Source organism: Rhamphochromis sp. 'chilingali', assembly GCF_963969265.1.
Source record: "Rhamphochromis sp. 'chilingali' genome assembly, chromosome: 5".
In the NCBI taxonomy this organism is placed as follows: domain Eukaryota; kingdom Metazoa; phylum Chordata; class Actinopteri; order Cichliformes; family Cichlidae; genus Rhamphochromis; species Rhamphochromis sp. 'chilingali'.
This window is the reverse complement of record NC_137932.1, coordinates 25968217-25992331: the sequence shown is the minus strand read 5'-3', so window position 1 is coordinate 25992331 and position 24115 is coordinate 25968217. Positions and strand designations below refer to the sequence as shown.

Here is a 24115-nt window from a genome sequence, read left to right as displayed (position 1 = left end):
CAGTAATGATAAAGCTGTAAAACGTAATCATTTACACCTTGCTTCACATTTTTCAGTGCTGTTAAGTGGGGCCAGACTGGAGTCTCTGCTCGGCCGACTTTAGGCCCTGGGCCTTACGTTTGATGCCCCTGCTCACTTTCAGAATGTGAAATTTTTGTGTCATGATGTGTTTGTCTTTCTGCAGGGGAGCGACGACTCCTGCACCAACGCAGAAGCTCCCGGAGATCACAGGTAGGACATCTTCAGCGGAATGCATGTCATCTGTTTATACACTGATAGTTTTTTACTGTTTTCATTGTATATTGTCGTACAGGGAGTGCAGAATTATTAGGCAAGTTGTATTTTTGAGGAATAATTTTATTATTGAACAACAACCATGTTCTCAATGAACCCAAAAAACTCATTAATATCAAAGCTGAATGTTTTTGGAAGTAGTTTTTAGTTTGTTTTTAGTTTTAGCTATTTTAGGGGGATATCTGTGTGTGCAGGTGACTATTACTGTGCATAATTATTAGGCAACTTAACAAAAAACAAATATATACCCATTTCAATTATTTATTTTTACCAGCGAAACCAATATAACATCTGCACATTCACAAATATACATTTCTGACATTCAAAAACAAAACAAAAACAAATCAGCGACCAATATAGCCACCTTTCTTTGCAAGGACACTCAAAAGCCTGCCATCCATGGATTCTGTCAGTGTTTTGATCTGTTCACCATCAACATTGCGTGCAGCAGCAACCACAGCCTCCCAGACACTGTTCAGAGAGGTGTACTGTTTTCCCTCCTTGTAAATCTCACATTTGATGATGGACCACAGGTTCTCAATGGGGTTCAGATCAGGTGAACAAGGAGGCCATGTCATTAGTTTTTCTTCTTTTATACCCTTTCTTGCCAGCCACGCTGTGGAGTACTTGGACGCGTGTGATGGAGCATTGTCCTGCATGAAAATCATGTTTTTCTTGAAGGATGCAGACTTCTTCCTGTACCACTGCTTGAAGAAGGTGTCTTCCAGAAACTGGCAGTAGGACTGGGAGTTGAGCTTGACTCCATCCTCAACCCGAAAAGGCCCCACAAGCTCATCTTTGATGATACCACCCCAAACCAGTACTCCACCTCCACCTTGCTGGCGTCTGAGTCGGACTGAAGCTCTCTGCCCTTTACCAATCCAGCCACGGACCCATCCATCTGGCCCATCAAGACTCACTCTCATTTCATCAGTCCATAAAACCTTAGAAAAACCAGTCTTGAGATATTTCTTGGCCCAGTCTTGACGTTTCAGCTTGTGTGTCTTGTTCAGTGGTGGTCGTCTTTCAGCCTTTCTTACCTTGGCCATGTCTCTGAGTATTGCACACCTTGTGCTTTTGGGCACTCCAGTGATGTTGCAGCTCTGAAATATGGCCAAACTGGTGGCAAGTGGCATCTTGGCAGCTGCACGCTTGACTTTTCTCAGTTCATGGGCAGTTATTTTGCGCCTTGGTTTTTCCACACGCTTCTTGCGACCCTGTTGACTATTTTGAATGAAACGCTTGATTGTTCGATGATCACGCTTCAGAAGCTTTGCAATTTTGAGACTGCTGCATCCCTCTGCAAGATATCTCACTATTTTTGACTTTTCTGAGCCTGTCAAGTCCTTCTTTTGACCCATTTTGCCAAAGGAAAGGACGTTGCCTAATAATTATGCACACCTGATATAGGGTGTTGATGTCATTAGACCACATCCCTTCTCATTATAGAGATGCACATCACCTAATATGCTTAATTGGTAGTAGGCTTTCAAGCCTATACAGCTTGGAGTAAGACAACATGCATGAAGAGGATGATGTGGACAAAATACTCATTTGCCTAATAATTCTGCACTCCCTGTATACACAAATATATTATACAGGTAGATTGTAGTTGGTTTATTCTGAGATTAACGTTGCTCCTGTCTCTCTTCAGGTCCTGAGGCTCAGACCGATCCCCCGTCAGCGCCCCCAGTGCTCGTCACCAGCACCACTGTCTTCTTCAGTTCCACGAGTGCCTCTCCAAGCTCCGCCCCTGAAACGAGCCACCCTGCCAAGGAGCTCAAAGAGGTACAGAGGAGCACTTACATTTACATACGAAGTATCAATCTGGCGCTCTTATCTGCCGCAGGAAGCTGAAGGAGGAAGGAGCTCAAGTGTCTGACAGGCTGAAAATGTCACGCTGGGGCGTTCATGAAATTATACATCAGTTAATTTGAGTGAAAGGCATCACTTCTGTCCCTCTGTCCTCTTTCTTAACCTGTAATCACCTGTAAGTAACCCATTAAGAGCTGCTTACTAACTGCTCCGTACTTGAGAACTCAAAGGTTTATCCTTCAACCAGTCCTGTGAAAACTAATTTACTCTGATGATGGAGTAGAACCACTTTTACCAGCAATAAGCTGAAGTAATCATTTTCTGTGTGATTTATCAGCCTCTCATGTCACTGTGGAGGGATTCTGGCCCACTCTTCTTCACAGTGTTGCATAAGTTCATTGAGGTTTGCAGTATTTGTCTGTGCACAGCTCTCTGAGCACAGCATGTCAGTCAGGCTGAGGTCTGGACCGTCGCAGCACCTCGATTCTTTTCTCTCTCAGCCGTTCTGAGATCTGCTGTTGCTTGGGATCATTGTCCCGCTGTATGACCCACTGCAGGGATGACGTCGCACTGTGGACAAATCACAAGCAAAGATTTTCTTTTTTAACGCTACATCGATAAATAAGACAAGCACAAAGATCGGTTTTGTCTTCTTTCACGTCTGTCCGAGCCAAAACAACAGTGAGCCCTCCGGTTCCTGCACCAGCATAATCCACCTCGTTCTTATTCCCACAGCGTTTGTGTAGTGTAGTGTGAAAACAAGAAGACGGTGAAAAAGGTGATTAAGAACAAAGCAAAACAAAGTGCTAAAACGAAGGTCCTGTGGCACGTAAACCACCAGCCCTCTGATGTCCTCCAATGTCCTCCTGGTTTCAGTCAACAGTGACCTTCAGTGGGAATTGGAGAGGCTTGCTCAGGGTAACACTGCAGTGGATAAAATCCGCACACCCAGATTATATTGCCTCTGACCTGGGGATGCCTTGGGGTCCAGAAGGAAAAGCAGGAGGAAGTAGCTCGGGATTCCCTTTGTGGGAAAAGAAGAAGGTAGATTTGATTAGACTTTATTGTCTCGGACAAACAAGGGAGCACATGGCCTAAAATAAACATGATATCAGATCCACACAGAGCCCAGATTTGCAGCCCTGTTGATCAGATTTTGAGTTTGTGATCTGAGCTCAACAGACAGGTTACCAAACGTAATACCAAAACTGATAATAGATTCAATAGGTCCCTTATAAAATAATATCCTCCCGCTGTGCTGTTAGCCTTCTTTAAAAAAGGGGCAACAACAACGCTTCAAACCGGTTTTAACTGACAACCAAGGTCAGCGCCTGATCTCAGATCAGCGATCTTCCCTCGGTTTCATTTACATTTAACATTTGGTTTTGCCCTCCCACCAAAGCAGCGTCCCTGCCCTCTCTCTTATATAAGCAAACAGAATTTCTATATGATCTGAGAATTGAATCACAAGCTTGTTTGTATACTGCAGGAAGGAGAGAGCTCACACAACCCTGGGGGGGTGTCCTGTACTCCTGCACGAGTGAAACAGCCAGGTTACTTTCCACCTGCTGCTGTTTTTTAATTATATAAAAAATACACACCTTTGTGTGTCGTGTTGTTTAGGAGACTGTGAGGGAGGCTGGTGTTTAACGCTGAGCTCAGACCCATCAAAGCATCATCAGATCTCTGCTTCACTCCACAGCATCTCTACCAGAATGCAAACAAAGCATTTCATCATGGTTACGTTAGAGCTACGGGTCTCATTATTTTAGGGATGAAGATTGAGTCAGCTGAGAGCCGAAACAACAGACTACAAGCTGGAGTCACAACAGCAGACACAGTGTTTAGGAGAAAGTCCCATCACATCCACGGGACCTGGTGGTGTCTAGTTTTTTAAAAACTGTTCACAGTGCTGGGATCAGTTATTACTTTGTCAAATTCCATCGAGTGACAGATTCTTACATTTAATTCTTCTGTGGTCCTCGTGCTTCCTTTAGCTTTCCTCTGGTTGTTCTTGAAATGTCCTCGACTGCACATCAGACGTCAGATGGAGGTTTTCTGATAATCACCAGCTGAACACAAGATGAACGGAGGCACAAACTTCATTCACACTTCACTTAACACCTCAGCCAGTTTTCAGCCAGTGAAGTTTTTTGCACTTATTTTTAGTCACATCAATTTCTTTTCAGCTCATTTCAGTGAAACAGTTGCTAATAAAAGAAAAAGCCAGCTTTGCAAAAACCTGAAAGATGTGCACGTTGGCAGCTGTGTTTGTTGGAGAAGGATCACATGACCTTCAGTCTGCAAACAGCGGGTTTACCTGCTGCACAGGTGGAGCTGTTAAGCGCCTCACTCCTCCCCCTCAGATAATTACTGCTTTTTCACACCACTGACCTATTCATGGTTACGGTGAGAGGAGGAGGACAAAAAGCCCGGGCTGACATTTGACATCAAACTCCTTTAAAGCAGGGAACATGGCGTCATTTCGCTGCTGACTGTTCTCTGAAATGACCGCAGCAGTGAGGTCGTTGCTCTTTCACGGCCTACAGGAGCGTTAAACATACAGGTACGAGCCTATTTCATGTTTGCAGCCATTTTTTTCCTCATACTTTCATTATGGAATATCTTTGCTTTAGTTTCAAACATAAACAAAGAGATACGCTATTTCCTGTTGTGCTTGGACGTATGAAAACTTCCTTTTGATCCTTATGGTTGTTGAAATATGAATCATAAAAAGAGCTTTCAGCCTGAATTTCCCGCTCTATCGTTTCTTTTTTCTCGTCTGCATATGTGGTTCTATTCACACAAGCAGATTTGTTATTTTCTCTGATACCAGTCAGTTTCATGTATTTGGAAATGCAAATTAAAATGTTAAAGCATAACGAAGAGACGCACGTAAGCTGTCCCTTTTTAGCGCCTCTCATTTGTCTCGTTTGCCGTCCTGAAGGACCCGGAGCTTCCAAACGTCGTCCCAGATAGTCCGGTGGAGCAGATCGTGGAGTTCAGTATCGACCTGGTGGATCCGGGTTACAGAGAGCTGCTGGATGACCCGGATTCCCCTCAGTACATCGACCTGGCACAACACCTGCAGGACCAGGTGAGACCTCCTGATTCCTTTTTTTCCAACCTCTACTGATGAGAATAAAAAAAACTACCTCACTCAAACCAATAGAGAGAAGTGGGAAAATAAACCTAAGCTCCCTAAACTGCAAAAGACAAAGTGATTATGACCCAGCATTTTGAGGTTATCGTCTTTTTGTGAATTCTTTGTGTTTGGAATATGTTAGTTTTTCTTAGCATTTGCTGTATGTTTAGTTTCATTTGTCTGGTCCAGTTTTCTCATCAACCCTTCTTGTTTACATGTGTCCTCCCTGTGCTCTGTTCCATGTCTCCCCTGTCTGTCATGTGTATCCATGTATGTTTCTTCAGCCCGTCATGTCTCACTCCCTCTCTGTCTCTCGTGTCAAGCTCCCAGTTTACGTCTCGTTTCCCTCGTCACCCTCTTGTGTATTTATGTAGTCTGTTGTTATTCATTTATTGTCAGGTCATCTGTTATGTTCATGCCATGTTTCCAAGGTTTTGTGCTTTCAGGTATTTACGTAATCTCCCCAGGTTTCCGTGTTCAAGGTTTTTTATGTTTACTTTCTAGTTTTCTCATTTTAGGCTTTTTCTTTTAGGGTCAAATTGATTTTGCCTAGCTGTTTGGTTTGTACTTTTTATCAGCCACAATAAACGGCTCGCTTTCTGTTAAAGGTTTTGTTTCGCGTGTCTGCATTTGGGTCCTCCACCATGTGGAAACTCGTTTAAAGTTCACTTTTTCTGCAGTTTTCCTCAGAAAATTATCAGAAAATATCAAACATCCAGGGTACCAGCACTCTTTTCAGGTCCTCTGTGTTAAACTGGTGCAATTTATTTAAACTATGATATATCCCATGACATTGATGTTCAGAGCTGGTTACTGGATATCATACACAAGTAGTTTAAACGTGTTTTTCCACACTGACACTTTCTTGTGGATATCTGCCAAACACTGAGAAACGCTGGAAAAATAATGACAAATCAGCAAATTTCAACCAACATATGAGGGGAAGATCTGGGCTCAAGTTGCTGTAAAAACATCAGCTGATTCTGAGGGGTTGAGGTGGGAGGCACTCTTCGTGTAATGACCTTGTTCTTCCTGGGTCTCGCTCTTTACAACGGCTGCAACGGAAGAATTAAATAACTCTGATTGGTTAATTCTGCATTGCTGCATCAGGCTCAGTCTGCACTTTTAATCAAAGAACTAAATCTTTATTTCTCAGTTTCTGAACGAGCTTCGCTTGTGACAGTCTGATCTCCTGCCCTTCCTCCTCCTCCTCTTCCTCTATCAGCGTCCGTCTGTGCCGGCGCTGCTGGTCCAGGCTGATAGTAAAGAAGCTTACACCACAGGGCAGCGAGGTCAGGGTTCAGAGAAAGGGAGAAGATTACCCCCAGCCCGCTCTCCCTACGAGGGTTTTCCTTTTGTCTCCTTGCTCTGGGCTCCTTGCTGCGAGTCATGTCGTGTCCCCTGCTGAGAAATCGAGTCCTTCAAAGTTATTTTCTCTTTTTCTGATGCTAAAGAAAGGCAGCTGGGTCCTTTAAAGTCACGCCAGGCGCAGCGGGATGCTGCCTGATGGAGCTCTTAAAGACGATTATGTCATAAGTGTCCAGGTGCTTAACTCGCCCAAAGATAGATATCAATGGGGGTTTCCCATTCATGCGGTGTCTGTGCATGTTCACATGCTGGCTCTTGTTTGGTGGCCCAGAACTGATTATGTTGGAGCGGGAAGAGGGTGACGACGGTATAAAGAAGTTTGTTTCTTTCCTTTGCAGATGCAGCATGTCTTTGATAAACTTCCTGGATTTAGATCCATCCATGTGCTGGGTATCAGGTGAGTTCGAATCGTGAAGCATACATCTGAGTAATCAAATCTCTCCAGTGTGGTGGTGGTGGCAGCGAGGCAATCCAGCGAGGCAATCCAGCGAGGCTCGATAATTTCATCACATCTGAAACGAGCAGATCAGTTGGCGTGGGCGGCCTGTGAATAGATAAGAGGCCGGTTGTGAGTCGGATTGTTTCAGACACCGCCGCAGGCGAATGTTTCGTGCCACTACTAACAAGACTGAATGGAAAGATTATTTATCTCTGCTGGATGCGTTTCCAGTTTATAAGCAGTGACAGCGGGCCAGCATCGAAACCTGACGGGGGAAGAAAATATTATTATAGTTTTTCCTCAAAAACAAAGTCATTTTTAACCGTTTAGGAAAAAAAACTTGGTTTGAAATCAGTCAAACAGGAATGAATTAAGCAAACATTCAACCGTTCGTCACAGAGCGCTTTGTTTTGCATGATTCTATAATCCAAGCGTTTCGAATTCAGTTTCACCGAGCGCACCAAGGCTCAATCACAAATATATGCCTGATATGGTTTTTTCACGTCCACATAAAGCCCTTGACCAAGGCGCCAAATACGATTATGAGCTTTTCTAACATTTAGCGAAGCAAAATTATTCAAGACGCCTCCCGTACAGCCACCTCGCAGCAGCATGGGGCATTTATTCTAACCACAATATGACCTGATGTAAGAGTAATCGATTAATGCTGTTCCTTCACACACAGATGTCTGTGCATCCTGCCTGTTTTAGCTTCCTTAAAAACCAAAGAATGAAATTATCTCCGATAACATACTTCACCTGGACGACCCTGCCACCAAACTGGCTGCACATAAAAGTAACACTTGCTCATTTCATTTTCTGACTCAGATGATCAGCACTTTGCTTTGTTTGTGACTCTGTTATTGCGGGCTAGCATTCCCACGCCTGTGCAGACATCTGTGGTTATAAATCTTATATTCACCTTTCATCCTCACGTGCACCTCTAGACCAGTTTCACCACCCGGTACCTCAGCTTCAACCCCAAAACTCTGAGAATGTCACCGTAGACACCACTGGTAATCCTGCATGTTTCACTGCTGCTCACTGAGTCTCCGAGTGTTTGCAGACAGGTCGGCATCTTCGTGACAACCTGCTTGTAACCAAAGCAACTATGAGAAGGATTTTAGTGCTTCACTGTACTGTTTGAGGTCAATTGCACCAAGCAACTGTTCACCAACCAGGGGGCGCCGTTGTGTCTCTGAGCATATGTGACTGTGAAGAGGACTTCTTGAAGAAGTCTCATTAAACGCTTTCACATGCAGTGTTGGGCAAGTTACTTTGAAAAAGTAATTAATTATAGTTACTAGTTACTTCTTCAGAAAAGTAACTGAGTTAGTAACTGAGTTACAAGATATTAAAAGTAATTAATTACTTGAAAAGTAACTATTGCGTTTTAAAAAATTCTTTAACCCTCTGGGGTCCAGGGTATAATTGGCCATTTTTAACTACTTTTGCCTCACCTTTAAAAACTATTTACTTCGCCTTGTTTGGTATCAATCTTTTCAGCACATCCTTACGTGTCTGAATTTACAGTTATGTTTTCATTTTGACATACTGTATTAACACAATTGATCTAAAATCAGACAAAAAACATAAAATCTGAGTTGAAAAAGTTATATTTTTAACAACCACAAACATGTTTATTGAATCATATTTCATAACTTTAAATGCAAATATAAATTGTCAATTTTTTAAAAAGTTAAAAAGTTATTTGCAGCCATTTACCTTTTACCCTTTTTTTTATAACCACTTCAAACTATTGACATAACCATCAGGTGTTCTGCATTCATTAAAATGCCACACTACGGAGCCCCGCAAGGGACATGGGAGAAAAAAAAATTAAGACAGACTTTTGCGAGTTCTCGCAAAACAAACTTGGGATCTCACAAAAGTTTTGCGAGATCTCGCAAAAGTCTAAACCGCATTCTTCGGAGGCCGCCAGCTCGAAGCCGACCGGGAGGTTGAGGCACGATGTGCCAGGAAAGCGGTGTTCCTCCCGGCTGTAGTAGGTCTCGACCTCCCGTTAGCTTCGAGATGGTGGGTGTCAGATCTCCAAAAACGTCGGAGCACTTTTGCAAATATGTGATGTCTTGTAAACCAAGCAGATATCTGACATTTACACAACTACATTCACGCCTCAAAATATCTTAAAAGTTTATTTTGTGACCCAGAAAGAGTAATATTACAACCAGTGTTGGGTAAGTTACTTTAAATTAGTAACTTAGTTACATTACTAGTTACTTCTATCAAAAGTAACTCAGTTACTTCAAGTTACTCGTTACTTTCAGAGTAACTAGTTACTAGGGAAAGTAACTTTGGTTTTACTCAGAATTCTCTTGTTAATGTGTTGCTTCTGTAACTGGATACCCAGCAAGATTTCCAGTCTTCTAGCTTGCTTACTTGCCACAAGTGCACTGTGCCACCTACCAATTAAAGGAAAAAATAATGTAATCATTTCCATGAGAGAAATCCCACGCCTGATTCTATCCTAGCCTGCTTTTTACATCCAACACAAAAACTGCAGTCGTGGTGCTTTCGATTGTACTCAGAACTCGGAAATTCTTCCTTCTGAATCGGAAGATGTAGGTAACACCAGACTGCAGATGAGCTGCATACAGGGCTGGACTGGGACAAAAAAATCGTCCCGGGCATTTTAACCATTATAGGAAAAATCATAAAGCCTTTGAATGAAAATAAACACTGTTGTGACAGTGATGTACACTGTTTTGATGGTATATATGTATCAATCTATCAATTGTTTGTTGTAAGACTCAGATAATTATTTTTTTAAAAGTGAGGCATTTTAAATGAGAATAAGAAAGTATTTCCTTGTGCCCCCCTTTCCCTTTTAATGCCCTACATGGACCCCTGGCAACACTTTGCTAGACCCGCCCCTGCACAGTTACCAGCTGTCAGCTACTTAGAAAAGGATCCTGGTGTTATTTGTCTTACCGCGACATCCGCTGGTTTCCTCTTTCTGGCGCAAAGTGGGCGATAAATAAACAAGAGAGAAAAGCCGATCAGCTGATCATTGATCAGTTTCATGACTGAAGTAGAAACAGGAGAGGGAGGGGCAGAGAATGAGAGAAGAAGAGGCAGCTGTGCAGCATAAAGACAGAATAACTCCAGCTTTGTGTCTTTTTCATTGTAGCTGAAGTCCGGGACAAACTGTTCCTTTTCACCTCAATACCAAAAGCGTAATATTTTCTCTGAATATGAGACGATTCCGTTTTTTACGGGACGGTTGGCAACTCTAATAATTAACCTTATGAACAAAATAAAGTTCAACATCAGTAACATCATAGCACCCACCCAGCTGTATAGAAACTCCGTCATGCTAGCTAGCACGCAGTACGAAAAAGTCAGCATAACGAAAATAAACTCCACCTAAACTTGGTTCATATCTGACTCAGATACACTGCAGGTCATAACTTCTTACCTGAAGTTCAGTTCACCTGACACTCTCGGACCAGCGGCCGCTTCGGGTCTCTCCTCTTGCCTCCCTTTTCCTTCATCCACCTGCTGGCCTCCACCACTTGCTAATGTTATTGAATCTGTGGAAGCTCCGCGATAGCCACCACACGAAGTAACGAGTAACGAGCCTATCTAAATCCCAGTAACGAGTAACGCGTTCCCGGTTTTGGCATAATAACTAGTTACCGTGCTCGCTACCACAATAATAACGTAGTTACTGTAACGCGTTACTTAATAACGCGTTAGTCCCAAAACTGATTACAACTAAGTAGCTGCTGCAATTGTTGGAATTCAACTTTTGTGAGATCCCAAGACAGCAATCGCCTCATTGTTCAGACACACAACACAAAACCACAACACTACACACTTAACTACACAAGACAACACATTAACTACACACTTCAAACATGCTAAACGTCAAAAATCTCTCACATCTCAAAACTCTCTCTCTCTCTCTCTTTCTGCTGTCTTTATCTCTCTCTCTCTTCCTCTCGCCATCACTACTAAAACTTCCCCTCTTCCCTAAACAACCAAATCTCATGTTGCCATATCATTTTATGATTGGTCGACATGGTGCATTTTTCCACCAACACGAACAGGCTGTTTTTTGGTTTTCTTGGTCATAAGCAGAGAGTGCTTGCTGCGCTGTCCTTAGACAGTAAACGTGACGAAACTATTCAGGAAAAAACACAGCGTATATATTGTTTATCATGACTCTGGTTTTACGTGGCCTATCAACACAATTTAAAAACTGGTAAATATCACCTTGTTGCTTTGTCATCTTAAAGTGGTCATGTGATTGGCTTACCACGACTACTTTATTCTTCCTCAGTCAAACAGCAGGACTCATGCGATTGTTTTGCCCCCTTAGCTCCAGGTGTTGTGCAAAAAGTGATCGTCGGGCAGAAAGTGATTGCCGTCGGTGGGAGCGCGCGCAGCTGCTTAAAGCTGTAGCGCCCAGATTACTTACAGCTACTTCCGTGCAACTGATATAAAGTGCGGTAAGCTGAACACAGCTTCAACCGTCTGTTTGTTGAAAAATGGTAATTCTTAGTTTTACCATTCTTAGTAATGGTAACAGTGTTGCAACGATAGAAATAGTAATTAGTTTGATTACTCGTTACTGAAAAAAGTAATGCCGTTAGTAATGCCGTTACTTCCCATCACTGTTCCCACTTTTCCACCTTTGATGTAAAGCGCTGCTACAGAAATCACTGCAGGAGTCAGAGCCACTCGGTCCTGATGCAGCAGGTTATTTAAGCTGTTCATTGTTAAAGTTTGTATTTTATTCTGAGCATGTTTTTTTGCCAGCTTTAACATTGATTGTTGTTCTTTTGTCTACAATGTTTCCCCCAGAGAAACAGGCTTTTTCAGACTCCACCATAATACACATCATTTCATGCCGAATTTAAAGTGACACTCAAATGGCTCATTTCTTGTGGCTCTTGTCATCCTGGTGGTGCCTTTCTTTCTGTTACACTTTCATTTCCAGCTCTAATGCCTTCTTTTCTTCTCCCCAATGTAAGCGAGACCCAGGACACTGACGGGTAAATGGCACCAAGAGATGAAACATCCCCTGTAGTATCCGCCTCCTGTTGTGTGTTTGTGTTCAGTTTCCTGCCAACATGCGGCTCAGCTTTTATTTGTGTCCGAGTTAGACTCACAGAGGGGGGATTATTTCCCCCCAAACTGTTCACACAGCTCAGTGAAAAGATCTGCACGGGGACCAAATAACTGCTCAGACAGGCGGACAGCTTCCTGTGAATCGCAATCGCGTTACAGGTGAACACAAGGAGCACAGATGCTTTTTCATGAAGTTTGTGACAGTGTCGGAGAAGACAGGTGAGCAGGGAAACAGGAAGACCTGTGGATACTGTAATTGTCAGGCTGCTCCCCCGATTAATTTGCCTTCCCCTGTGGCGTCTGGGGCTGTCACGGCCAATAACACGGAGGTGAGGCCTCAGCGGGAGCTCGTCCTCTAATCTCGGGAAGGATTCGCAGCTCCTCCTTCCTTCATCTGCCTGCCAGATTGCAACAAAGCAAAGAGTGACTTTTCTCAGTGTTTGAATTATGACAATGAGCAAGAATATTTTCACATGTCTGTACACTTGTTCTTACTTCTTAATAAGCAGCAAGAGCTGGACTCATGTCAGTAAAAATAAAATCAAACAACAACACGTAACGAAGACCTCACAAACCTACGGCTGACTGACCGCGTCCCCTCGAGATTTTAGCCTCTTTAAGCTGCTTGTTTTGGTTTTCAAGTCTTAAAGATGTTTTGAGCAGCCAGATGTTTTAGTCAGGGGTAGCTGGAGACCACAGACTGTACATAAAAGATGGAAAAAGGAAGCGCGTTATACTGGCGTTCATTCAGTTAGCCAGCCACGGAGGATTGCAGAAATACATGTGAATCACAGGTATTAAAAACAGTAACTTTCTACAAAACGAAGGAGTGACAAGAGTATTCAGTCTCTTATTTAAGGAAAAGTCATAAAAATATGTTTAGTACCTAAAATAAAAGTACAGATTATGTAGAATCATAAATGTGATTTAGCTTTAGAGCGATATGTTACCATGCATGAGTACATTTGTTTTCAAATCTGTAGTAAATAAATAAATGGAGTGCAAAGTAGAGTGTTTACAACCACAATACAGCGGAGTAGAAATACTCAAACAACGTACAACAAAACTTATTTTAGTGAAGTGCTCAAATGGACCATGTGACTGGCGTTGGTAGGGGAAGCATGGACTCATTTATCTGTGACTGATGAGTCTGTGCCACTAGGTTGTTTGAATATAAGAAGTTTATTATTGTAATTATTATTGGATTCAACAAGACAAATAAGGTGGAAGGTGTGTTAGGGCGGAGATCACTACGCCTTTCCTTTATGTACAGTCTGTGGAGGAGACAAAAAACAGCGATAAGAGGGAAGTAAGTGTAAAACCAACCTGGTGATTTACAAGTTCCGAATGGAGAACCATCTCGCGGCCTAAAGAAGAAGTGCTTTCACTTCGTCAGTTCACTCAAAACAAAGAAATTCACATCATCGGCATTCTAATTGTCCCATCTAACAAATCAGCTTATTCTCTGCTGATGATGATAGCGATGCAGAATATTGATGCAGCTCAATATTCTCTTCTTGTTTTTGAAGTGTAGCTTCAGATATTAATGCCTGGCATTTTAAAAGTAGTGTTTCTCAGTGCAACCTTTTAACTATGTATGTGAAACTCTTTCCCATATGTCGGCTCCTTTTGTCAAAGCTGTCCTTTAGTGTCTGTGATCTCACATGCATACATGAGCGCAAACTCATAGTTTGTAGTTAGTAGTTTTTATTGCCTAAATCCAATCAGAGAGTAACAAGCGAAACAGACCAGGCATCTAAAACTTAGTGCAATTCACAAATGTGCCAATCTGAGATTTTTGCCACCTATGCATCCTCAGCTGCTTTAAAGACAGCGGATATTTCTGCCAAAGGACACTCCGTAGCAGAGTTCACGATGAAATCTGCAGCATTATGTTAAAACACGATGTTACAGGACTGACGAAACAAAAGCTGAGAAGCACAAAATCTCCATAACAGTCGACCTGTATTTGCAGAGTTCAGACATTTATTGATCAGCGCGGTTAGTGAGAAGATTCAGAGGCAGTATCTCCTGACCCTGACACAGCTCACCCTGTAGAGTCTCTGCCCCACCTACCCATGAAACTGAATGTCATCCCTCATCTGCTCCCCATATTCATGTCTGTTTTGCCATCTTTAAAAAATAAAAAGGAAAATATTTCCTCTTTCAGGCCTGGAGGAATCTCGGTGCACTACTCTCTGGTCTTTGAGGTCAGTTCCCCTCAAATCACCTCTGAGATTTCAGAGAATGCGACTGACACACCCAAGTCTTCCTCAGCCAACTCTGCACTCAGGGAAATGGTGACCAAGGCTCTGCGTGAGGAGGCGTCCCTTCCAGTCGACCTGGATTCAATTAACTTTGAACCAGGTAACGTCTCTCCACAGAGGTCACTCTTTGGTTTCATTTATATGGTCATCGCACAAATAAGTTGCATGTAAAGAGTCATGAACAGCTCTACTTGCATTTTTTAGACGGCATGGGCAACATCCAGCTACTGTGACACAGCTGTCTCAGATCGTCCTCTGTGATCCAGGCCCTTCAAAAGCTAAAAAATTTCTTCAGGACCTAAATTTGTTTCACTCAAATGATTATTTAGAACATGTGAACACCGGCATTGTTCAGTCTTCAACGAGAACGATGTTAGAACATTATTTTAATACAGAAGGATTCACAGCTACAGTCTGTAACAAAAAAAAACACCTTTCATAAAGACTTCTCCAGTGAATTCTCAGAAAACAGTCGAAAACGTCCCATCTGACACTTTCTTTTAAATAAGCCTCGTTTATCTGAATTAAAAATGAGGAACTGAATTAAAGAGCTTCACTTTAATTCAGTTTTGTACTGGCCAATTGTAAACATAGAAAACCTTACATAATCAGGCTCCCTGGAGCTCTATGACATTGTGGTTCCACTGAGAATTTTGGGCTCAGTGATACCTGGAGCATCCGGTGGAAACTTTTACGTAACTCCTAATTTGGACAATCAGCTATTTCTATTTAGTTAAAGCATTTAAGGCTTGGTGTATAATTCCACTACAAGATTTTGAGAAATATGAGTAACTGATTGGTTTTATCTGATTTCAACCTGCTTTTTTTTAATGTCATAGAAAAGATCCTCCTACCAGCATTGAGAGCCACCGCTTCAGTTGGAGTAATGAATCAGGTAAGACCATTATAATGGTTAATGAAACTGTAGTTGGCTTATTTTAAAGAGAGACCACCCCAGATGAAACCCCATAGAGCCTGCAGTGCTCTCTATCCATCACGTTCTATTAAATTGAAGACAACTGATCTCCAGAACTGTGCAGGTCACACTAGAGCAGTCTTTGTTTGTGTTGTCTTGTACAGCTTTCAGTGTGATTGGTAACATGTTTAAATACAATCCTTAAGACTTAAATATTGTAAATTAAAGTTGTCTAATAGTTTTTTTTTTTGTTTGTTTTTTGTTTTGTTTTCATTTTTGCCAACATGCCTTCCACAGTCCAGCGAGCCTGATTCACACAACGAGTTGGAAATTTCCACTGTGGAGCCAGAGTTTGACAAACTCTGGCCGGCAGTTTCCCTCACCCCCATGGAGAAGGAAAATGCCCTGGAGATCCTGCTTGACCCAACAGCAGTCCCAGATGATGATGCGACAGCAGTGACCAGTGGGGTGGCAGAGGGCAGCGATCAACTCCCAGGCTCGGAGGACGTTACTGATGAGTCGATTTATGTGAGTGAACCCGGGCCAGTAAAGGAAGAGGGGAAGGGAGAAGAATTGCTGATCATTACACATGAGATTGAAACCATTCATCATGATGAAACCGGTAAACTTGTGCGAGACTACATTCCCACCCCTCCTGCACTTCTTGAGCTGGAGACAGATGCTCCCTACGTCAGTTTGTCTCCTAACCTGATACCAGAGGGAGACCTGAGTCCTGTTGGTGACGACAGAGAAGGTCCTAGATTGGACACTGTTCAGATTACCCCAACCGCTAATATTATATTCACTACAATTCCGGCTGCAAAGGAGGCGCCTGATGTTAGACTCCCCATCACAACAGTCTCCGCCATAACAGACCAGCCACCCACAAAGCCAACAGTGATACTTCATGAAGACGAAGAAGAAAATGCTCTTCCAGAGGAAGAAGAGGAGGTACATTTGGGTGTCTCTAAAACCCACGATGCTGGTGATATTTCAGAAACAAAGGATGTTTCAGAGTTGGAAAATGAAAAGGGCCTGCTCAAACCAGAAAGTGGGTTGGCAGTTGAACCTGATGAAGAATCGCTCAAAGTTTTGCAGGCAACTGTTGAAGTTTCAGAGACAGTTGAAGGAATATCTGAAGTTTCAGAGTCAGCCAAAGAAGTATCTGATGTTTCAGAGACAGTCAAAGAATCATCTGAAGTTTCAGAGCCAGTCAAAGAATCATCTGAAGTTTCAGAGACAGTCAAAGAAGTATCTGAAGTTTCAGAGTCAGCCAAAGAAGTATCTGATGTTTCAGAGACAGTCAAAGAATCATCTGAAGTTTCAGAGCCAGTCAAAGAATCATCTGAAGTTTCAGAGACAGTCAAAGAAGTATCTGATGTTTCAGAGACAGTCAAAGAATCATCTGAAGTTTCAGAGCCAGTCAAAGAATCATCTGAAGTTTCAGAGACAGTCAAAGAATCATCTGAAGTTTCAGAGACAGTCAAAGAAGTATCTGATGTTTCAGAGACAGTCAAAGAATCATCTGAAGTTTCAGAGACAGTCAAAGAAGTATCTGAAGTTTCAGAGACAGTCAAAGAAGTATCTGAAGTTTCAGAGACAGTCAAAGAATCAGCTGATGTGTTTAAACTAAAAGAAGTAGTAGCTGAAATTTCCAAGGTAGATGAACTTCAAGAACCTGACAAACTAGGAGCAACTGTTGCAGACCCTGATGAAAAAGTAGCTGAAGTATCAGTTGAAAAAGAAGTACATGGGGTTTCTGAACCAGAAAAAGAAGTGCCTGAAGTTTTAGAGCCAGACCAAGAAGTAGCTGAGGTTTCGAAACCACACAGAGAAGTGCCTGAAGTTTCAAATTTAGAAAAAGAAGTATATGAGGTTTTTGAAAGGGATAATGAAGTGCCTGAGGTTTCAGAGCCAGTAAAAGAGGTAACTGTAGTCTCAGAGCCAGGTCATGAAGTAGCCGAGGCCTCAAAACCAAATCAAGAAGTATCTGGGCCTTTGGAGCCAGATCAAGAAGTACTTGCGCCTTCAAAGCCAGGTCAAGAAATACCTGCGCCTTCAGAGCCAGGTCAAGAAGTACCTGCGCTTTCGGAGCCAGGACAAGAAGTACCTGCGCCTTCTGAGCCAGGTCACGAAATACCTGCGCCTTCTGAGCCAGGTCACGAAATACCTGCGCCTTCTGAGCCAGGTCAAGAAGTACCTGCGCCTTCTGAGCCAGGTCACGAAATACCTGCGCCTTCTGAGCCAGGTCAAGAAGTACCTGCGCCTTCTGAGCCAGGACAAGAAGTACCTGCGCCTTCTGAGCCAGGTCAAGAAGTACCTGCGCCTTCTGAGCCAGGTCAAGAAGTACCTGCGCCTTCTGAGCCAGGTCAAGAAGTACCTGCGCCTTCTGAGCCAGGTCAAGAAATACCTGCGCCTTCAGAGCCAGGTCAAGAAGTACCTGCGCCTTCAGAGCCAGGTCAAGAAATACCTGCGCCTTCAGAGCCAGGTCAAGAAGTACCTGCACTTTCGGAGCCAGGTCAAGAAGTACCTGCACCTTCAGAGCCAGGTCAAGAAATACCTGCGCCTTCAGAGCCAGGTCAAGAAATACCTGCACTTTCGGAGCCAGGTCAAGAAATACCTGCGCCTTCTGAGCCAGGTCAAGAAATACCTGCACCCTCTGAGCCAGTTCAAGAAGTACCTGCGCCTTCAGAGCCAGTTCAAGAAGTACCTGCACTTTCGGAGCCAGGTCAAGAAGTACCTGCGCCTTCAGAGCCAGTTCAAGAAGTACCTGCACCTTCAGAGCCAGGTCAAGAAGTACCTGAAGTTTCTGAAGTAGATAATGAAGTGCCTGAAGTTTCAGAGCCAGCTGAAACCTCAGAGCCAGGTCACAAAGTAGCTGAAAATGCAAAACCAGACACAAAAGTGCCTGTAGACTCAGAGCCAGGGGAAGAGTTTATAGTAGAATCTCAAGAAGTTGCTGTTTCAGAGCCAGAAAAAGTAATTACAGAAGTAATTACTACTCTAGGTATTGAAGAGAAGGACCTTGAATTTTCAGAGCCCAAGGCAGAAGCAGAAGAAAGCACCGTCAAAGATCTGACAGAAGAAGCACTGCATGAACAGCCCAGTGTTTTACAACCAGAAGAGGAAAAAGCAAAAATTACAGAAGAGATTAAAAAAATGGACGAAAATGTAATTCCAAATTTGCAGCCTGAGCCAAATGTGGGGGGTGTTAAAGAACCAGAGGAAGAGTCACAACTCACAGGTGTAGAAGATGTTTCAGAACCAAAAGGAGAGGTGGTTGATGCCACAGGATCAGAAAAACTAGTGCCAGAGGCCTCTGAACCTGAAGCAAAAGTAATTCAGGAAAAGCCAGCAGATGTGAAACCAGCAGAAGAAGAGGTTTCTGAGGGTCCAGCACGAGATGATAAAGATGTCGAAAGAAAGGAGGAAGAGGTTTTGCGGGTAGAAAAAGTTAAATCTCCAGCAGAAGAAACTGCAGAACCAGAAACTGCACCGACAAGGGAAACCCAAGTGCCCAAAGTAACAGAAATGGCACCTGTGGAAGTTGGGACTGCAGAATCAGAAAAGGAGCAAGAAGAAGTACCAGAACCGACTGAGTCGGTGGTAGAGATGAAAAAGGTACCATACGAACCATTACCTGGGAAAGAATCAGAAGTACTGGATGTAACTGAGGTCCCACTACCACAATCTGAAGAAGTCGTGGAACAAGTGAAGGTTGCTGAAAGCCCAAAACCAAAAGAAGCTTCTCAACCGGTCAAAGGCAAAGCTGACAGTTTACCACCAGAGGAAAAGCTACCAGAAGTCTCAGAGCCAGAATCTAAAGAAGAGGTAATAGAGGAAGTCCAACAATCAGAAGGGGAGCATCTTCATGGCCTAGAATCGGATCCAGGTGAGGGGGTAGTAGAGATGTTAGAACCAGAACCTAAAATAGATGCCACTGAGCCACCTGCCGAATCAATTAAAATCCTGCCCTCCTTGGATGGTGTGGACAACCTTCCTTTTGGAGAGGATGCTGTTCAGGTCATTGAAGATAAAAACCTCCTGTATCCTGTCAGAACTGACTATCATCACCCAGCAGAGGAGCATAATTTACCCGTCATACCAGTCCAGCCTTCCAGCGAAGATGTAGGCGAACCTGACCATGACTATCCCATCATTGATCATTTTTACAACGAGGAGGATGTAGAGAGTGTAGACGTTCAGGTGGAGCATGAAGTCAATTCCACCACAATGACAGAAACGACAAAAGGCAATTCACACTTGGAGACGATCTCTCATATCACAGGTGAGCAGGTGTGAAGAGCAGTGTTGGGGTTGTTATTCAAAAAAGTACTTTATTACACATAATTTTTTACTTTCCTTAAAAGTAATGCAGTACTTAATTACTCGCCGGAGAAATCAGTTCGCTTCACTACACTACACTACACTACTTGTTACATTACTTAAGTGTTTCTTTTGTAAAACCTATAAAGAGTATAATATATGGGCGAATTACAGTAATTATAAATGAGATGGAAGTGAGATGATTACATGTTTTCTGATGGATTGATTATATAATTTTAGAGCCGTGTACAAACCAAAATGTGATCTCCCTACATTTCAGTGCAGACTGTGCAATGTGTCTGTGCTGCATGAAAAGTTGTGGGTTATTTTTTGATTATTAAAGACTCCATCAGATGGATCTTTTCTGTAAGATTTTATCTTAGTGCAGAAGTGAGGATTCTGCATTAGCTGTATGAATTTATTATGTATGTATACAGGCACATTTTGGTAATTTGTTGAAATCCTTTGTGTGCACTCATGACTTAATTAATCCTTTTTGCCTGAAATTTCAAAGTGGCAGCTGCAGACACAACAGGCACATCAGAAGCCACTAAAGAGTTGCCAGAGGAGACACAAAAAAGTAATTTATCCCCAGAAACAGACATCAGTGTGACAGCACCACCAGCTTCAGACTCACTGCCTACACCTCCGGCAGCTTCTGTCGATGTTTCTGAAGTGTTTTTACCCGTCCCAACAATTGACTCTGGACTCTTTGAGGTAGCAGAGGAATCTGAAGTCCCCATTGTTACTGAGTCTCCTGAGGGTGATAGCGCTGAGCCGGAGGTGGAGTCAGAGCAAAGCGAGCCAGCTGTCGTCATTATTGATGAAGACTTAGGAGGCTACATAAAAAAAGAAGGCGGAAGCCCCACCACCCCGCCGGATGCTACCGAAGACATGGTGGAAGAAGCTGTGCAGGACCTGGCTGTGGAGCTGGATCAAACCAGCGTGGTGGCCACAGACCCAAATGAGCTCCTGGAAAAGGGAGAAGAGGGGAGCGGCTTCCTGTCTGTGCAGGAGGAACACAGGACCATTGTCACCACGGCCACACCTCCACTGAGATACCTAACCACTCCCACCATGACCACGGCCAGCCACGGCCGGGAGCTGGTGGTGTTCTTCAGCCTGCGCGTCACCAACATGGACTTCTCTGAGGACCTCTTCAACAAGACTTCACCTGAGTACAGGTCCCTGGAGAACACCTTCTTAGACGTGGTGAGTTGGAATGCAACCTGCATCCTTCTTTAGGGTTCTTTATTCTGCTGGTTTGTCTGGTTTAAAGAGTCATTATGTGTTGTTTGCAAAACTGTCACACCTCTTTGAATATATCAGCAATCACCAGTTAGTGGATTACAGCTGTTTAAGTAAAAATATATTTAAAGTTTTACGTACTGCAGCATTTCTCAAACTGTGGGACATGAGCCGCTGCAGGTGGGGCGTCGATAACCAGCTGAAAAATACAAATGGATGGAAAATTAATAAAACTGTGGGTAAACCTGAGGGTACTGCTAACCTTGGGCCTTTGCTTTTCTTAATGACTGATAAAACATGTTCAATGTGCTGTGTAAACTTGGATGAACTAGCTACGATGATGCAGAGCTGACAGCAGCTAGCCCTGTCGGCACCAGCCTGTCTGTGAAAGTGGCCACGGCAATATTAATGCATAGCTTTAAACCTCGATGTAACTCAAACAGGAGAGTTGAATAAAAGGTTTTCTCCACTACTGTTGTTCTGAAGGAGGAAACCATCCATAGAGGTCAAAACAGTTTTTTGTATTAATTCAATTCAATTTTATTTATATAGCGCCAAATCACAACAAAAGTCGCCTCAAGGCGCTTTATATTGTACAGTAGATACATAATCATATGACCCCCTATGAGCAAGCACTTTGGTGACAGTGGGAAGGAAAAACTCCCTTTTAACAGGAAGAAACCTCCAGCAGAACCAGGCTCAGGGAGGGGCGGCCATCTGCTGCGACCGGTTGGGGTGGAAGAAGGAAAACAGGATAGAGACTTGCTGTGGAAGACAGACAGAGATTAATAACAGATATGATTCAATGCAGAGAGGTCTGTTAATACATAGTGAGTGAGAAAGGTGACTGCAAAGGAAAAACTCAATGCATCATTGAGGCTCTGAAGGTTTTTATCTCAGCTGTAAAGTTGGACATTTTAACATATTAACATATTTTAACATATTATCCATCAGTCTATGGAGACTGACTCACTTTTGGAGCCTCATGTGGAAACTAGAGGTACTGCAGGTATTGGCACTAATGCATTCATTTGCATGTCATGTCTGCAGGTTTTTTTAATGTGTGATTTTAGAGTGTTAAATGACACAGACTATAAAGTTCAAGGTTTTATGTGACATTAATGTTCTGGAGTGTGATAGATTTAGATTTAGCTGCTGTACCTGACATATCCGTTTACTCTGGGTATTTTTCCTCGTTAAACGTGGGTCCATAGATATTTTCTTCTCTTTGGCAGAGCCGATATATTTGGTTTATATCACCACATTAAAAAAAGAAGAAGCAATTATCCAATTCTAAAATCGAAAACTGAGCACTTGCTGAATGCAGAAAAATTCAAACTGTTTAATATTTGGGAGAGCATCACATCATGAAGCTGTAGCCTGAGAGCTGAGGGGAGCTACAGACTCGGATCATAATCATGTGTGGCTCCATCAGCACCAGAGACTCCTTTCATGTCATTTCATACATTATTATAAGAGGAGAGGAGAACATATTCCCCAAACTGAGACCTAATTGGAGCTGGTTTCATCCCGCTTTGATGCCAATGAGCTATTTTTCCTTCTTTGATTAAAATATTCATATTAATAGGGATATTTAGAGTGTATCGACACAGTGCCTGGTGAGTGCGATACCTCATACTTCTATGACTTGATGGGTAAAACAGAAAGCCAGACACAATTAATAACACAAGCTCTGTTTTCATTCCGAGTTCTCCTGGAGCCCTCAGCGTCGGAGCTGCAGGTTGTTGCGCAGTGAATGGATATGTTTTGATGTTTTGGATGAAGTGAGAGAATAATTTCAAGCTCAGGCAGGTACAATACAGCCCTTATTTCTCTCTGAACAATGACTCTGCTGGATTAATGAGGCAGGAAGAACACGCCGGGGGAATATAATGGTAAATGGATGATGCAGGTGCGAGTCCTCTGCCTGAAATACTAATCTAAAGATGAAACGTGCCTCCTACTTACTGCAGTTTTATTTGCAGATTATTGCCTGCCGTCAGTGTCCTTCAGCTGAGATTTCAGATCAAATAATGTCTGAAGAAGTGGGAGCTCTATCTGGATTTCTTAGCATTCAGACAGTTTTATCAACCTTAACTCTCTGCATGGCGCTCACATCTTTCTTTACCTTTCTTATTTTTCTCATTTGGATCCATCAATGATTAACACTCTACCCTAAACTAATTCCTGCTGCAAATGTACATTTTGGTGACCGTTACGTACTGACGTTTCAAAGTATTGAGTTCAAGCCTGGAAGCATTTACATACTAATATGGAGCTGCAGCAAGTGATGTTTGTGCAGCAGCCAATTAGAATCCAGAGCTAAAAACGGCTCAGTGTAACTAAAGGTGCAAATATTTCACATAAGCTTGAGTGACTATTCAAATACTCAGCAGTCATAAACATACCTTTCATTGATGAGTAAGCACTTCCTGCAGACTTTTCACATTAAAAGCCTTACAGGAACAGCAGCCTGCGAGCTGAGGCTTTTAATGAGTGTCAGTGATTTACAATGTTTGAAAGAGTGGCAAAGGTGAATAGACTGGAGTTACTGTTCTTTTTTGTTTAATTGGGAAACTTGGAAGGAAACCATTGAGTCTGCAGAAATGCTGAGTTTGCATTATCAGCAATATCGGCTAATTAAAAGAGGGGCAGGCAGGAAAATGGAGAGATCTGGGTAATATATGAGTCAAAAAACACAGAAAAGCTTTTTATTTGTGTTTAACTCGAGGAATTGAACCAGCAGCCTTTAAGTCGTCTCCTCTGTGTCCTCGCTCTGCTGCTGGCGGTGAAAAATTAATTCAAGCCCTGCAAGACGCAGTAATTATCACATGAATAGAAATACAGACTCAGGCCGACAGATACTGCCTGGTAAAGAAAGTACTTTAAATCCTTTTGGGGACCAACGTTTTCTGAATAGATTTTACTCTTCATCTGCTGAACAGTTTAAACTGCATCAATAGAGGTAATTATGTCCGGTCAATGCAAATTAGAGAAACAAAACTGTCGAGTGTTTCTATTTGTTCTCTTTTAGTTTGACTCTGCAGATCGTGTGTGTGTGTGTGTGTGTGTGTGTGTGTGTGTGTGTGTGTGTGTGTGTGTGTGTGTGCGTGCGCGTGCGTGTGCGTGTGTGTTGAACTTCATTTTCAGGGATACTAATTTGTTGGCACAGTGTCTCATTTAAGGTGAGGATGCTCTCA

General features: G+C 42.8%; 1 protein-coding gene across 1 annotated transcript in view; it reads left to right on the top strand.

The window, feature by feature from the left end:
- The window catches only part of LOC308396544 (uncharacterized protein), a 61872-nt gene that overhangs the window by 15482 nt on the left and 22275 nt on the right, over positions 1-24115 (top strand). The window contains exons 5-12 of the mRNA XM_080881929.1: positions 185-231; positions 1949-2082; positions 5057-5206; positions 6961-7019; positions 14329-14525; positions 15265-15320; positions 15639-19629; positions 20182-20879. Coding sequence (XP_080738055.1) covers positions 185-231; positions 1949-2082; positions 5057-5206; positions 6961-7019; positions 14329-14525; positions 15265-15320; positions 15639-19629; positions 20182-20879 — 5332 coding nt within the window. The remainder of the gene's footprint in view (positions 1-184; positions 232-1948; positions 2083-5056; positions 5207-6960; positions 7020-14328; positions 14526-15264; positions 15321-15638; positions 19630-20181; positions 20880-24115) is intronic.